This window comes from Heterodontus francisci, chromosome 5, assembly GCF_036365525.1.
Source record: "Heterodontus francisci isolate sHetFra1 chromosome 5, sHetFra1.hap1, whole genome shotgun sequence".
In the NCBI taxonomy this organism is placed as follows: domain Eukaryota; kingdom Metazoa; phylum Chordata; class Chondrichthyes; order Heterodontiformes; family Heterodontidae; genus Heterodontus; species Heterodontus francisci.
This window is the reverse complement of record NC_090375.1, coordinates 174852430-174866888: the sequence shown is the minus strand read 5'-3', so window position 1 is coordinate 174866888 and position 14459 is coordinate 174852430. Positions and strand designations below refer to the sequence as shown.

General features: G+C 42.2%; 1 protein-coding gene across 3 annotated transcripts in view; it reads left to right on the top strand.

Moving 5' to 3' along the window:
* pabpc1b (poly A binding protein, cytoplasmic 1 b) overlaps window positions 1-14459 on the top strand; it is a 38472-nt gene that overhangs the window by 15463 nt on the left and 8550 nt on the right. For 2 of the 3 annotated variants that reach the window (XM_068032376.1, XM_068032375.1), the window contains exons 1-6: window positions 287-1290; window positions 7706-7899; window positions 11534-11649; window positions 12533-12672; window positions 13563-13657; window positions 14183-14320. In XM_068032376.1, the coding sequence (XP_067888477.1) occupies window positions 1098-1290; window positions 7706-7899; window positions 11534-11649; window positions 12533-12672; window positions 13563-13657; window positions 14183-14320 (876 nt within the window). In that variant the 5' untranslated portion in view covers window positions 287-1097. Of the gene's footprint in view, window positions 1-286; window positions 1291-7705; window positions 7900-11533; window positions 11650-12532; window positions 12673-13562; window positions 13658-14182; window positions 14321-14459 lie in introns of those variants that run through there. The other variant, XM_068032377.1, reaches the window with a different exon arrangement.

Here is a 14459-nt window from a genome sequence, read left to right as displayed (position 1 = left end):
CCAGGACAACCACCTCATCTCGCTGCCGAGAGCCAGTGTAAAATCTCGCGATCATTAAACGGCGGGATTACTTTGCGGAGAGGAGAGGTTGGGACTATTTTCTCCAAGCGCGGAAGAAGTGCTCCGACGCACGATTGTGACGTCCCCGTCTGCGCAGGCGCACGCGCCGTTCAGGACGGATCGCTCCACTTGGCGAGACTGTGACGCAGGAAACGAGAGGGCGGGGGGGACGGGTGCGCCGCCGGAAGTGACGCGGGGCGAAGCTATAAATAACGGCGAGTTTATCCGTTTGACCCTCCGATCCCCGGCTGTGTGTGTGTGTGTGTCTGTGTGCACCAGGCTCCATCCGAGCTCTCCCGTCAGCACACTTTTCTGTTCTATCTATATATATAAATGATTTAAAAAAAAGAAAAAAAATTTAAAAAAGCGGAAAAAACTCTTACCCAAAAAAATTTTAAAAATCCAAAAAAAGCGGGGTGGGGGAAAAAAAAAAGAAATCAAGTCTCAACGTCTAAATAATATCCCCGAGAAGACTCTCAACGTCTGGGAACCGAGAAGAAGAAGAAGAAAAAAAAAATTAAAAGTAAACCGACGACGCGACAAGGAAAAGAACCCGCGAGGAGCGGTTCGGGATCGTCACAGACAAACTACCTTCCAAGCTTCCTTCATTAGCCCGGACCGGACCAGACCAGACCCGGCCCGGCCTCCTCCAGCCCGCCCGCAGGCGCCATCTCCTCTCGCTGCTCCCGGCCGGCCTCTCACTCGACGCTTGATCCGTTTGAATCTCCTCCCGGCCTGTCAGTCCCATCCCAATCCGCCGCTTGAGAGCTGATTTTTTTTTTTGTAGTGTTTTTTTTTTCCTTCCTACTTTCCCTTATTTTTATCTGATTTTCCCTCTTTTTTTGGAAAAGAGAGAGAAGGGGCGCCGCTTCTTCCATCTGCCCTTACGACTGCCGCAGCAGCAAGTGAGTGAAGTTTAAGTGACCGGTTCTCTTCTCATTTACCCCCCCCCCCCCCCCTCCAATTCCCCACTCCTCCTCTCCCCCCACCACCCCGCCCGCCCCCCCCCCCCCCCTCTCTCGGCCGCCACCACCACCATGAACCCCAGCGCACCCAGTTACCCCATGGCCTCGCTGTACGTGGGCGACCTGCACCCAGACGTGACCGAGGCGATGCTGTACGAGAAGTTCTCGCCGGCCGGGCCCATCCTCTCCATTCGCGTGTGCCGGGACATGATCACCCGCCGCTCGCTGGGCTACGCCTATGTCAACTTCCAGCAGCCGGCCGACGGTGAGTGTCAAAAGTGCGGGGAGAAGAGGGGTGGGGTGGGGATCAGACTTTGGACAGGACTGATAATGTGAGGATTGAGGGTAACAGAGAGGGAGACCAGAGAAATGCTGGGACCACGTGAAACGGCCTCTAGCCTCTCCTCTCCCCGCCCCCATTCACTGTTGCGAAGTACACGCTTGAACTGGACTCAAATCATTCCCAAAAACCGAACTTGAAGGTCGCCTACTCAGGCTGATATAGAAGCGCCTCTTTTTCTCGAAAGATTAAAAGGCGTGAGGCCCGAGCAGCGGCTACAAATTGAGGTTCGCTGTTACATGCAGCCACCATGTGGTGTATCATTCCATGCGACGCCCAAAGAGCGGCCTCCAGACATGAGTATATTCTGATTGGCAACAGTGTAGGTGGTTGAAACGGACGTGGAATGAGGGAGCGTCCGTATTTTTTAAATTTATCTCACTCGTGACATTGGAGATTGGACTCACTGGGTTAATTGAGTTACATTTCAAGACATCCTCTGATACTTAGTGTTCATTCTTGTTAGAGTTGACTTACAATTCGACAGGTTATTCTATAGATAAACTTCTCAGTATGGTTTGCTGCAGATTGTGAAGGAATAGGACCCTAGACCACTTCTCCCTCCTCCCACCCCCCCCCCCTCTACTGTTCTGACTGAGTCAGCAGAGTTTGCATACCATGACCCTGATTTGATGTCAACTAGTAGTAATTGGATCAGAAATCAAACTGATTCAGCTTTTTGTCCAGTAAACTTGCTGAGCTGTCAGCAGAATTCCATGTTGTGTGCTTATTCACGGAATACCCAGTGCTGCACCAGATCAGTGGTAGCAATTGTACCTCTGTCAGAAGGCTGTAGGTTCAAAGACCACTCAGGCGATGTGAGCAGATAATCTATACTGACATTTCAGTGCTGTACTGAGGGAGGGCTTCACAGTTGCGGGTGCTTTCTTTTGGAGGAGCTGTTAAACTGAGACCCCATCAGTCCCCTCAAGGACACAGAGCAATAAAAGTTCTGTCATTGGTCTGGCTAACATTTATTTACTCTTCAAGCAACATCACTAAATCAGATTATCTGGCCATTTATCTCCTTGCTATTTGTGGGATCTTGCCATGTGCACAATTGTTGCCATGTTTCCTACATTACAACTGCAATTACACATCAAAAGTTGAATGAAGTGCTTTGGGAAGACCTGAGGTTTTGTAAGCCATTTTATAAATGCAAGTTAGTTTGCTTACACTCAGTCCTTTGAGTTGTATGATGAAACTAAACCTAATTTGGCATAGAAATATGCATTTCTACAGTGACCTAGGTAAGCCAGGACAGTGTACCTGAACCAGCAGGATGGAAATCGAGAGAATTAATCATCCGATTTGTAAACATGAGCATAAAGGAGACATCTGCACAATTCTTGGTGCCACAATTTGTTGCACTTGTGTTTTGAGCTGCTGAATGGGCATGCTGTAAGCCAACACTTTGTGTTGGGTTGAAGCTAAATGTCACATCAGGTGAGTTGTACAACAGCCGCCTCTGCGAATAAGGAGATATAAACTGTCTTGCTGTTGCACAACTGGGGACTGTGGCGAAGTTGTGAACCGAAGCCAACAGTGGTATTTGAGCAAACTGCCTGAATAGTATTCTGGAAAGGAAATGCTTGATTATTTTGGCTATGCTTCCAATTGGTATTCTGTGTTTACAGACATTTTATGGAGAGGAAACAAATGGGTAATAGTTGCATCAGATTGTGACCCTGATTGTTATCCAGAGTATGGTGTGTAACAATATGAATTAAATTAATGCAGCCTTTACATTTGCCATCACAGTTCTCTAGTAGCTGCACTCCCTTCAAGGCTATTCTTAGAAACTTTATAAATCTTCAGTTAGTATATTGTGGCCGTAGAGTTTCCGATCTTAGTATTCCTTATTCTATTTGAGGAGCTGACAAGGGGCCAGCACCTCTGTCCACAGAAGGAAGTAAAAGTCCGAAGAGTTAAATAAATGCCTCACAGTATTAAAGACTAGTGTAAGTCTGGACACAACATATTTTCCACAAATTGCTGATTCTTGCAAAAAACTGAAATTTGGTGCCCTGACATGGATTGGGTATAAGTGGATTATCCCTATTTCTACTTCCTATTGTGCTTTACTGCCTTTGGAGAGGTCCCTGAACATAGGAAAGGTACTGATTTTTTTAAGCTTCCTGGGAAGTGACAATTGAGTGACTCTTCTCCACCCCTGACTGGTTATCTGCTGCATTCATTGATCTGATTAGGGACTATGGCATAGTTATAGGGGAAGAGGATAAAGCACATGGCAAGCATGCCTGTTGATCAGATTGGGCTTCATAGTGATGCCCACAATTAGGAGCATGCTGACATTAGGCTTGGGCATGAAGAATGGTTGAAGAAGCTAAGGCTGCTGGTGATGCAACTAGGAGGGCACATTGCCTTCAGGGACGGAAACTGAAGAGAAAAGGAATTGTTGACAAATCTTTAGTTTTCTGCCTTGAATGAAAAATCTGAACTGGGAATCTAATAACTGATTTCAAACCCAGCCTGTCGTCTTGTATCTTGGATAGAGATGGTGATGTATTGAAAGGGTCTGTCAGCTGTGTGTGTTTTGTGAAATTAGTTTTGACAGTTTAGAAACAGATCTTGTAGGTATAGGTTTATTGTTCAAAATTTGAATGTGGGCTAAATTTGCAATTATGCAGAGAAAGCCATGACACTGGTACTGAGAGAATTGTAATTTAGAATGGAGGGAGGGATTGTTTAGTAACCGGATGTCTGGTAAGTGCAGAAACTGCTCATGCTGAAGACTACCTGGACCCAGCTACTGTCTATCTATGCAAGATGTTTATTTGCCTGACAATGCCCACTCCCGGGGTGAAGGGGTCTTGGTGTGTTAATGGCTTAAGGGTCAATGAAGCAACAATGCTAAGAATGCTACTTTCCAAATATCCAGGCTTAAAAAATTCAAAAAAGGATGAACCAGATAAGAATGGGGCAGGTAAAGATGAAGACATGCAGAATAGTTTTTAAAATTGCTATTTACCCTAGGACAATAAAACTTTATCCTGTCATCTGAATCGCGTTATTTCAGTATGTCTTCCTTTATCCTCAACTAAGGATTTCCCCCCCCCCACCCTCTGTGGTTGACAGGACCGTTGACGGTGCCTGTTGCATTTCCTGCACTTGTCACCCCTTCCCCTCCTACCCTCCAGGGACCACAATAGGGCTCCTCATGTCCTCACCTTCCACCAGCCTCCACATTCATGTACAATCCTCCACCATTTCTGCCACGTCCAGAGTTATGTCACCACCAAACACATCTTTTCCCCCTTCACCCCTTTCAGCTTTCCGAAGGAACCGTTCCTCCCACACCTTTATTCTCCTCTCCAGCACCATCGATGTCCCCTCCCTTTGCTGTGCAAGCACAGGAGATGCAACACCTGCCCTCTTATTTCTTCCCTTCCCATTATCCAGGGCGTCAAACATTCCTTCTTGGTGAAACAAAGATTTACTTATAGTACTTTCAGTTTAGTGCACTGTATTTGCTGTTCACAATGTAATCTCTACATTGGGAGACCAAATGCATTGTGGAACACCTCCATTCCAGAGCTTCCTGTTGCCTGTCAAAATTTTCTGCTCCAGTTCCATTCTCACCTCCCTGTCTTTAGCCTCTTAAGTTGAGCTTCGGGAACAGTGTAAGCTCAACGAACAGCACCCTATCTTTCAATTGCCACTTTACAGCCTTCTGGACCTAACATTAAGTTCAACAATTTCAGATCATAACCTCTGCTCTTATTTTTTCAGACAGTAGCTGTTGATAATTCTGTTTTTCACATTTACATCTTCTCTAGACCCATCTTTTTTCTTGTCCTATTTCCATCTCCTTTTGCCTTGAACCATCATCCCTTTTGTTTAATTATGCCTGTGTTCCACCCTATCACAGAGCGTCCCTTTTGTTCTTTGCCTCCACCATTTCCTATCTCTACGTGCTCAAAACTTGTTTTCTATCTAACTTTTTCTGATGAAACGTCATTCATTGACTTGAAATGTTAACTTTCTCTCCCTACAGATGTTGCCTGGCCTGATGAGTATTTTCAACATTTCCTGATTTTATTACTGTAGGGCTGATTTCAGCATTGTGACTCGGGGCTGGGTTTTTTTTGATACACTGCTCACATCATTGAATTTCCAGACATTCTGAACGTTAACAGTGGGTTCCTATAATTGCCTATTAATAATGAAGCTTACAGAAGATTGCTAAACCTTTGTATGAAGGTGGCAAATCTAAATCACTTTAAATAAAGTAATGAAAAGCTGAGCATTTAACATCAATAAAAGAACATGTTACTGGATTGGATCAAAAGAGGAGTAGAGTACAAATCAGAAGTTACCATTTACTGCATTGCGTGAAGTCAGATTCCATTTTAAGTACAATGTACAGTTTTGATCACAAATTTGTAGGAACTGTTTGAGAGTACAGAAGTAAGAACAGGAATAAACTGGGCATTGGAAAGTTGCTAGATGTTTGGGCAGTTGAACTCGTTTTGTTTGGAATGGAGGTGCCCAGGTTGCTTTGGGCAAATATCAGGAATGAAGAGTTCAAATTAAAGGCTTGCTCAAGTCCCAAAAAAAAACCCACCCTGAACCTGACGGAACCACGTCCGACCCAAAGGCCAGACCCGGAAGAGTTGCCTGACCCGACCCAAACCTGATACGTGTTCGGGTCGGGTAGCAGGTCTTTAGTTCAAATTCTTGAAAATGTGTCTTTTTAAAACTAAAAGCTAGGAATAAGTAGTCTGGCAGAACTCTTGGAAGAATAAGGGAATGTCAATGCAATGAAGATTTTAAGTGAGTTTAATGCAGTTAAAATGTTCTCATGGAGAAAAGAAATTGAGCAATTTATAAGGGAGATGTTTGAGACTAATTAAAGTGTAGCTGTCCTTTGTTCTTTTAATTAGTCCATTTTTGTTTTGTGGGTTGAAATAAAGGTGGGCTTACAGTTTCAGAATTTCAAGTCATAGTTCATGTCTTTATAAGCAATGTCGATAAAAGGGATGCAATCGCCAACATTTAAATTTTATATGATGGCCTTTTTAGGAATAGGGAAATTAACATTATCCGGTTGGCTGAGCAGTGTCCTCCCCATAGAATGAAATAAAATATAGACATCAGCCGTGACATATTTACACATCTGGACTTTCCTTCCAAGGGAAGATATTGACCCAGATTTTGCGATAGTTTCGCCATCACTACTGTCAGTGGTTGCCATCATTAATCTTCTGAATCCAACAGCAACTTCTGTAGTCCACACAAGCGCAATGATTCTATGCTTCTCCATCGGGTAATTTGCTGAAGTCTTTGTACACTGCAATCAATTAGAAATCACTGAACTGACATAGCCTCGCTGTAAAAATCATTGAAAAAAAATTACATTTTGTTGGAAGAGGTATAACTGGGCTTTTAACAGTTCACTGAGCACATAATTACTGCTCAATACCCCCATTGTCCCTGAAAAACTAATTTTATATTTGTAGAATGTCAAATTTCTTCACTGATAAATTCACATTTTAATTTTTTCAAATGTTTAATATTTTAGCTTGTACCTTAATCCCATGTGTATGTCCCAATCATTTAGTTTGCTCTATAAAATGAGATTAAAAAATGAAGGATAATGAGTACATTTTACTTCCTGGTGTGCTTCCTGAGAATACTTCAGTGTGTTTTGGCTGATTGCCCTGCTTAATGACATTACATGTTGGATGCTGGTCATCCCCTTGACTTCGTGCCAGATTCATACTGACGGGAAAGGGGAAATCCATGTTGCAGAGATCAGTACATCTTTGTGTGCAGCTTTCTTCGAAGTCAGTGGCGAGCTTTGGTGCTTTGCTGATGACAAAATCTGATTTGTTATCTGCAAACTACTGACATGCTTCTGGCAGTTGAAAATTTATAGATTTAAAAGTGACCTGTTTCAGCCACTGTATTCATGGGGGCAGTAGATGAGCAGAGGGGAAGAACCTGTACAATCGCTCAAAGCTCTAAGCCTACATATTCAATGCGGAATGAATTGGCTATGTATCTGTGAGGCTGATAATTCAGGAATACTCCACTGTCTTGCTTATAATTGTATCACATTATTGTACCTGATACAAAATCCTTTTCCCTATGATTTACCAGTTAAGGCCCAAGAATTTGAGTCCAGATTTCAAACATCCTTAACAATGCAAGAGGTTCTTAATTTGAAGAAGCTGATTCCCCTGAAATGTTAACTCTTTCAGATGCTGACTGCATTATTTTCCTTGCAAAATTTCCATGTTTCTTTAAGCCCTGGGCAAATTTCTAATCTAAACAAGCATTACATACTAAGTCTTTTTTTTTCTTCTCCCCTCAGCTGAGCGTGCTTTGGATACAATGAACTTCGATGTTATCAAAGGCAAGCCTGTTCGTATCATGTGGTCTCAACGTGACCCATCTTTACGGAAATCTGGAGTTGGTAACATCTTCATTAAGAATTTGGACAAATCCATTGATAACAAAGCTTTATATGACACATTTTCAGCTTTTGGAAACATACTTTCTTGCAAGGTGAGAATTAATTGGCCCTCAATTGGTCATTCCCACAATAGCTTTCCAATTTTCAAAGGTTTGCATACAAATCATTTTGAGAACAGCGGCCCCGAGCAGCAATGAGCATCTACCCATAACTTGTATTATAGTTAGTTAAATCATGCTACCTTCTGTGTAAGATAGTTAAATGTAAATTGTGTACCATTCGTTTTCTAAACTGGAGCCCACCTCCCTGGTTCTAGAGTTTGGGTATTGTAAACATATGAGTATGACAGATGTGGATGCCAGTGCCACATACAGACAGTCTCGCATATAGGAATTTGTGTTCTATCCCTCTTGATATATCTCCAGGTTCAGTTAGATTTCCTTACTTTGGTTGTATATTCTTCCAGGTCTAGAGCTGCAATGGTTTTACAGTACTATATATAATATATATATATATATATATTCAAAGATGAATGAAACTGTTTAGCTTCAGGAATGACCTTTTAGAACTTGAATCCCAAATGTTCATGGTTGTATTTAAACTCGTGTCTAATTGAAGTTAAAATAAGCTGTTCTCCCATCCATTGTCTCAATATTACCCTGAGCTAAATGTTTCAAAAAATGGCAAACTCTCAATCACATCTTTGTCATCTCCAGAATGGAACTAATCCATTGTTCTCGTGACTGGCTTGCTGTCCTTCACACTTTATAAACGCCAGTTTATCCGAAGCTAAAATAAAAGCAAAATACTGTGGATGCTGGAAATCTGAAATAAAAACAAAGTGCTGAAAATACTCAGCAGATCTGGCAGCACCTTTGGAGATAGAAACCGATGAAAGGTCATCGACTTGAAATATTAATTCTGTTCCTTTCTCCACAGATGCTGCCAGACATGCTGAGTATTTCCAGCATTTTGTTTTTATTTCATCCAAAGCTATGCTGCTCGTGTCTTGTCCTCCTGCTTCTCCTTTGCAAACTTATGCCGTCTATGTCCTCCCACTCCTCCAATTTAAAATCCTCATCCTACTCTTCAAATTCCTTCATGGCCTTGCAGCTCCCAGTTTCTTGAACTACCTCCAGCCCTATAGTGCCCCAGAATACTCTTTGTCTGACTGTTATCTTGTGTATCCCTCCCTCCCTTTCACCCCACCTTCAGCTATCTCGGCCCCACACTCTGGAATTAGAACCATAGAAAAGTTACGGCACAGAAGGAGGCCATTCAGCCTGTCATGTCTTTGCCAGCCAAACAAACTGGCCATCCAATCTAATCCACTGCCAGTACCTGGTCCATAGCCTTGCAGGTTACAGCACTTGAGGATTTCTGCCTCCGCCACTGTTCCTGGCAGTGGATTCCAGACACCCACCACCCTCTGGGTGAAAAAGTAATTCCTCATGTCCCCTCATCCTTCTACCAATCACCTTAAATCTGTGTCCCCTGGTAATTGACCTGTCCGCTAGGGGAATCAGGTCCTTCCTGTCTATCTAGGTCCCTCATAATTTTGTACACATCAATTAAGTCACCCCTCAGATTCCTCTGTTCTAAGCAAAACAACCCTAGCCTATCCAATCTTTCCTCATAGCTGCAAATTTCAAGCCCTGGCAACATTCTTGTAAATCTCCTCAGAGAAATTATGTCCTTTCTGTAATGTGACGAAAACTGTATGCAATTCTGTGGCCTAACCAGCGTTTCTTACAGTTCTGGCATTACATCCCTGCCTTTCTACTCTATACCTCGGCCAATAAAGTAAAGCATTCCATATGCTGCCTTCACCATTTTATCTACCTGTCCTGCCATCTTCAGGGACCTGTGGACATGCACTCCAAGATATCTCACTTCTTCTACCCCTCTCAATATCCTCCCATTTATTGTGTATTCCCTCGCTTTATTTGCCCTCCCCAAGTGCATTACCCCTCACTTTTCTGGATTGAATTCCATTTGCCACTTTTCCTCCCACTCAACCAAACCATTGATATCATTCTGGAGTCTACGGCTATCCTCTTCACGATCAACTACACGGCCAATTTTTGTGTCATCAGCAAATTTCCAAATCATTAATATATACCACAAACAGCAAGGGATGCAGCACTGAGTCCTGTGGAATGCAACTGGAAACAGCTTTCCATTCGCAAAAACATCCGTCAACTATTATCCTTTGTTTCCTGGCCTTGAGCCAATTCTGGATCCAATCTGTCACATTCCCCTGTATCCCATGAGCTTTCATTTTACTGACCAGTCTGCCATGTGGGACCTTGTCAAATGCCTTGCTAAAATCCATGTAGACCACATCCACTGCACTACCCTCATCAATCTTCCTTGCTATTTCCTCAAAAATCTCAATTAAGTTAGTAAAACATGACCTTCCCTTAACAAATCCATGCTGACTAACCCTGATTAATCCGTGCCTTTCTAAGTGACAGTTTATCCTATCTCAGAATAGATTCTAACAATTTACCCACCACCGAGGTCAGACTGACCGTCCTATAGTTATTTGGCTTATCCCTCATACCCTTTTTAAACAATGGTACAACGTTCGCAGATCTCCAATCGTCTGGGTACCTCGCCTGTATCTCATGAGGATTTGAAGATGATCCTCAGCGCATCTGCTATTTCCTCCCTGGCTTCCTTTAACAACCTGGGTTGCAATCCATTCGGCCCTGGCAATTTATCCACTTTCAAGCATGCCACATCCTCTAGTACTTTCATTATGCTTATCGTCTCTAATATTTCACACTCCTCCTCTATAACTACAATGTCTGCATCAACCCTCTCCTTTGTGAAGACAGACAAAAAACTCATCAAGAACCCTTTCTGCATCCATGCATAAGTTCCCTTGTACATCTCTGGGCCCTACCCTTTCCTTAGTTATCCTCTTGCTCTTAATGTAATGATAAAACATCTTTTGAGTTTTCCTTGTTTTTACCTGCCAATTTTTCATGTCCTCTCTTTGCTTTTCTAATTTCCTTTTTTACTTCACCCCTGCACTTTCTATACTCCTAGGCTTTCTAAAATATTAAGATTTTTGTGATTGTCATAAGCTTCTTTTCCTGCTTTAATTTGCCCTGTAAGCTTCTAGATAACCAGGGGGCTCTAGATTTGGCAGTACCACCCTTTATCTTTGTGGGGACATGCCTACGCTGTGCCTGTAGTATCTCTCTTTTGAATGCCTCCCACTGGTTTGCCACTGATTTTCCTTCAAGTAGCTGTATCCAGTCCACAATGATATCGTATTGCCATGTGTCCATCTGTGCCCTCAGCTCATCGGCTTTATTTGCTATACTCATTGTTTAAATAAATACCCATTAGTACTGCCAAATTCCTTTGCTGCACACTTTTTAACCTTTCTTCTGTCTTTCAGAGTCACTCGCTAATTTTCTGCCTCTTGTTCCCTGCCCTGAAATTCTATCTAAGACTGTGCTCACCACTCTGTCTTTCCACCTGGCTCTTTTTAAAGTCCACCTCTGACACAACTTTTTATCTGCCCCTCCTGTCTCTTTTGGTCTGATTTTCACCTCTGAAGTTCCTTGGGATATTTTTCTGTATTAAAGGCATTGTATAAATGTAGTCAATATAGAAAATGTATTTTGACTTGTAGACCAGAAGATATTTGTCATGCTAAATAAACCCTTTGAATGTGCATTGTTGATGAAGGATTTTGTTGTTCCCTAGGTGGTCTGCGATGAAAATGGGTCTAAGGGCTATGGATTTGTTCATTTTGAAACCCATGAAGCGGCAGAACGAGCCATTGAAAAAATGAATGGCATGCTTCTTAATGATCGTAAAGTGTAAGCATATGGATTTTAACTATCCAGATTTTGAATAGACTTTAGGTATTTAGGTATAAAAATAAGGCTACTGAAGAAAATAGAAATCTATGTCTGACAAGGTATCTTTTTACCATGAGGACCATGTACTGCAGCAAAAATGTTGATAACTTAACCTTGCTTCTTGTATCTGAGGAGTATATTTGTCAGGAAGTCTGATTTTTATCTGGGCGGCGCAGTGGTTAGCACCGCAGCCTCACAGCTCCAGAGACCCGGGTTCTGTTCTGTGTACTGCCTGTGCGGAGTTTGCAAGTTCTCCCTGTGACCGCATGGGATTCTGCTGGGTGCTCCAGTTTCCTTCCACAGCCAAAGATTTGCAGGTTGATGGGTAAATTGGCCATTGTAAATTGCCCCTAGTGTAGGTAGGTGGTAGGAGAATGGTGGGGATGTGGTAGGGAATATGGGATTAATGTAGGATTAGTATAAATGGGTGGTTGTTGGTCGGCACAGACTTGGTGGGCCGAAGGGCCTGTTTCACTGCTGTATCTCTCTGACACTAAAATATGGCTGATTTGAACTAAGTTGGTAATGGGGTGTGGCAATTGGCTTCAGCATTTCTGGGCTATGAAGGGACAAAATGGCAAGGGGTCATTCTGGTTGCTTTTCAATGGCCCTTGGTAAACTGAATGCTTAGGTGTCAGTGAGGAAATGATGGAACTTTGACTCTATTGACCCCACTTTTGAACAAACTGACACTTGTTATCCAGACTCAAGGGTGAAGAATGATGGCTTCAGCGAGATACCCAGAGACCTTCTGTAGGCAAATCCATACCCTTGCATGAATTCCTGCTTTTCGGGAGGAATAGGAATTCGATATAGTATCTTAACACTATGCTTTCTATAGTTTTGTAGGTCGTTTTAAATCCCGCAAAGAGCGTGAAGCTGAGCTTGGAGCCAAAGCAAAAGAATTCACCAATGTATACATCAAGAACTTTGGGGAAGATATGGACGATGAGAGGCTGAAAGAAATCTTCAACAAATTTGGTGAGTTTCATTTCACTCTTGTGCCTATTTATTTGATAACCTTGCAGTCACTCCATATATCAGATTTTGGATGAAGAAAGAGCTTGATTTTTTTTCCCTTCGCCACTTGTTTTGCCTGAAAAATAACATTTCCTGCTGATTTATTATGATTGGAGTCATAATGACTTGCCATGGTCATTTTTGTCTTGAACTCTGCGTAAGCAGGAATAATTATGGTTGCACAGATTTTATGCCAGAGATGGCCATGCTTTTTGCCTTTGCGCGTCCTAGTGCATGCCATAGAGCCATGACAACTATGTATAAAGAGTTAAGTCTGTCCCCCATTTAACTTGCACGAGTTTCAGGTTGCTGATCCTGACATCCTGGTACTGTGTAGGATTTATTTATCTATGAAGCAACAGTACTAAACCTCTTTCAGGACAAAGCAGCCTATACCAAAAAGGACTGCGTTGCCTGGCTTTAAGATTGCTGGGGCTGAGAAACGTACCATAGGTAATGGACATGTAAACCGATTTTTATTCTGTTTTTAGCCATGTAATGCAAGTTTTTTCTCTGTTAATGGTCTACAGGAAGATATTTTGGTCCGTAGCTATTAAGCACGGTATCTTAAGAATGTTAAAATGCAAATGATCTATGTATAACTTTGCTTTCGTTATGAGGTCTGGTTTTATCAGTTAACTATTTACCAATGTGACTGGTCTACTCCACACCCCTTTCTCACACTTCAGGGATAGAACTTTCCAAGTACCATAACGTCGTGTAATTTAAGCGTGTAACAATTTCTGGGTTTAAAATTGTACTGAATTGAACCAATTGACCAGCAAAATTCTGTAAATATATTTGAAATCTCTGTACTTAAGTCTTAAAGCATTTTATGCAATTTTTTATAGGGGCATTCCTGAGTGTAAAAGTCATGACAGATGACAGTGGAAGATCAAAGGGCTTTGGCTTTGTCAGTTTTGAAAAACATGAAGATGCACAAAAAGTAAGCAGCTGCAGTTAAATTCTACTGTTTAAGGCCAAGTGATAAGTCTAGAAAGGTGCTTTTCTGAAATGGGTTTTGTACATAATTTTCAACTGAGATTTTAGACTTAGTCTAGTTTTAGTCCATGAATGGTTTCCAGCTATTGCAGTAGACCATTTGGAAAGTTCTAAGTCTCATTTGTGCTGTTGGAATTTCTGGAGATGGAGAAGAAGGGAGGGAATTGCATTGTGGCTTCAATAGAGGCCAGGCATATGACTGCTTGGATTTTCCCCTCTTGGTGTTTGTCTTGCATTGATTACAAAGGTGTGTACCAAGCAATTATGCCGTGGCATTATCTGTATGGAGGATATTTTCAGTCATTTAACAGGCATACAAAATTTCAACCTGCAAATAAATACACTGGTCCATTAGCAGAAAGAGTGGTTTTAGCTGTAGCAAATGATTTGGCCTTCAGCTTATGCATTGACTGAAATTACACTCTGGATATTTCTTCCCATTTTTAAAACTAATGTATGCTTTTATTAGGCTGTCGATGAGATGAATGGCAAAGAAATTAACGGGAGACAGGTTTATGTTGGCCGTGCCCAGAAAAAGGTTGAGCGACAGACCGAGCTGAAGCGCAAATTTGAACAAATGAAACAGGACCGGATCACAAGGTACCAGGTGAGTAGTAGAGTTGCTAGTGCTTGTGAACTCTCCGATCTCAAACAAGTGAAATGTTACCTCTTAAAACGGATGCCAGATGTATATGGTGTGTGTTGAACTGGTTGAAGGTCACTGGTAGTTCAATTTACTATTCTTG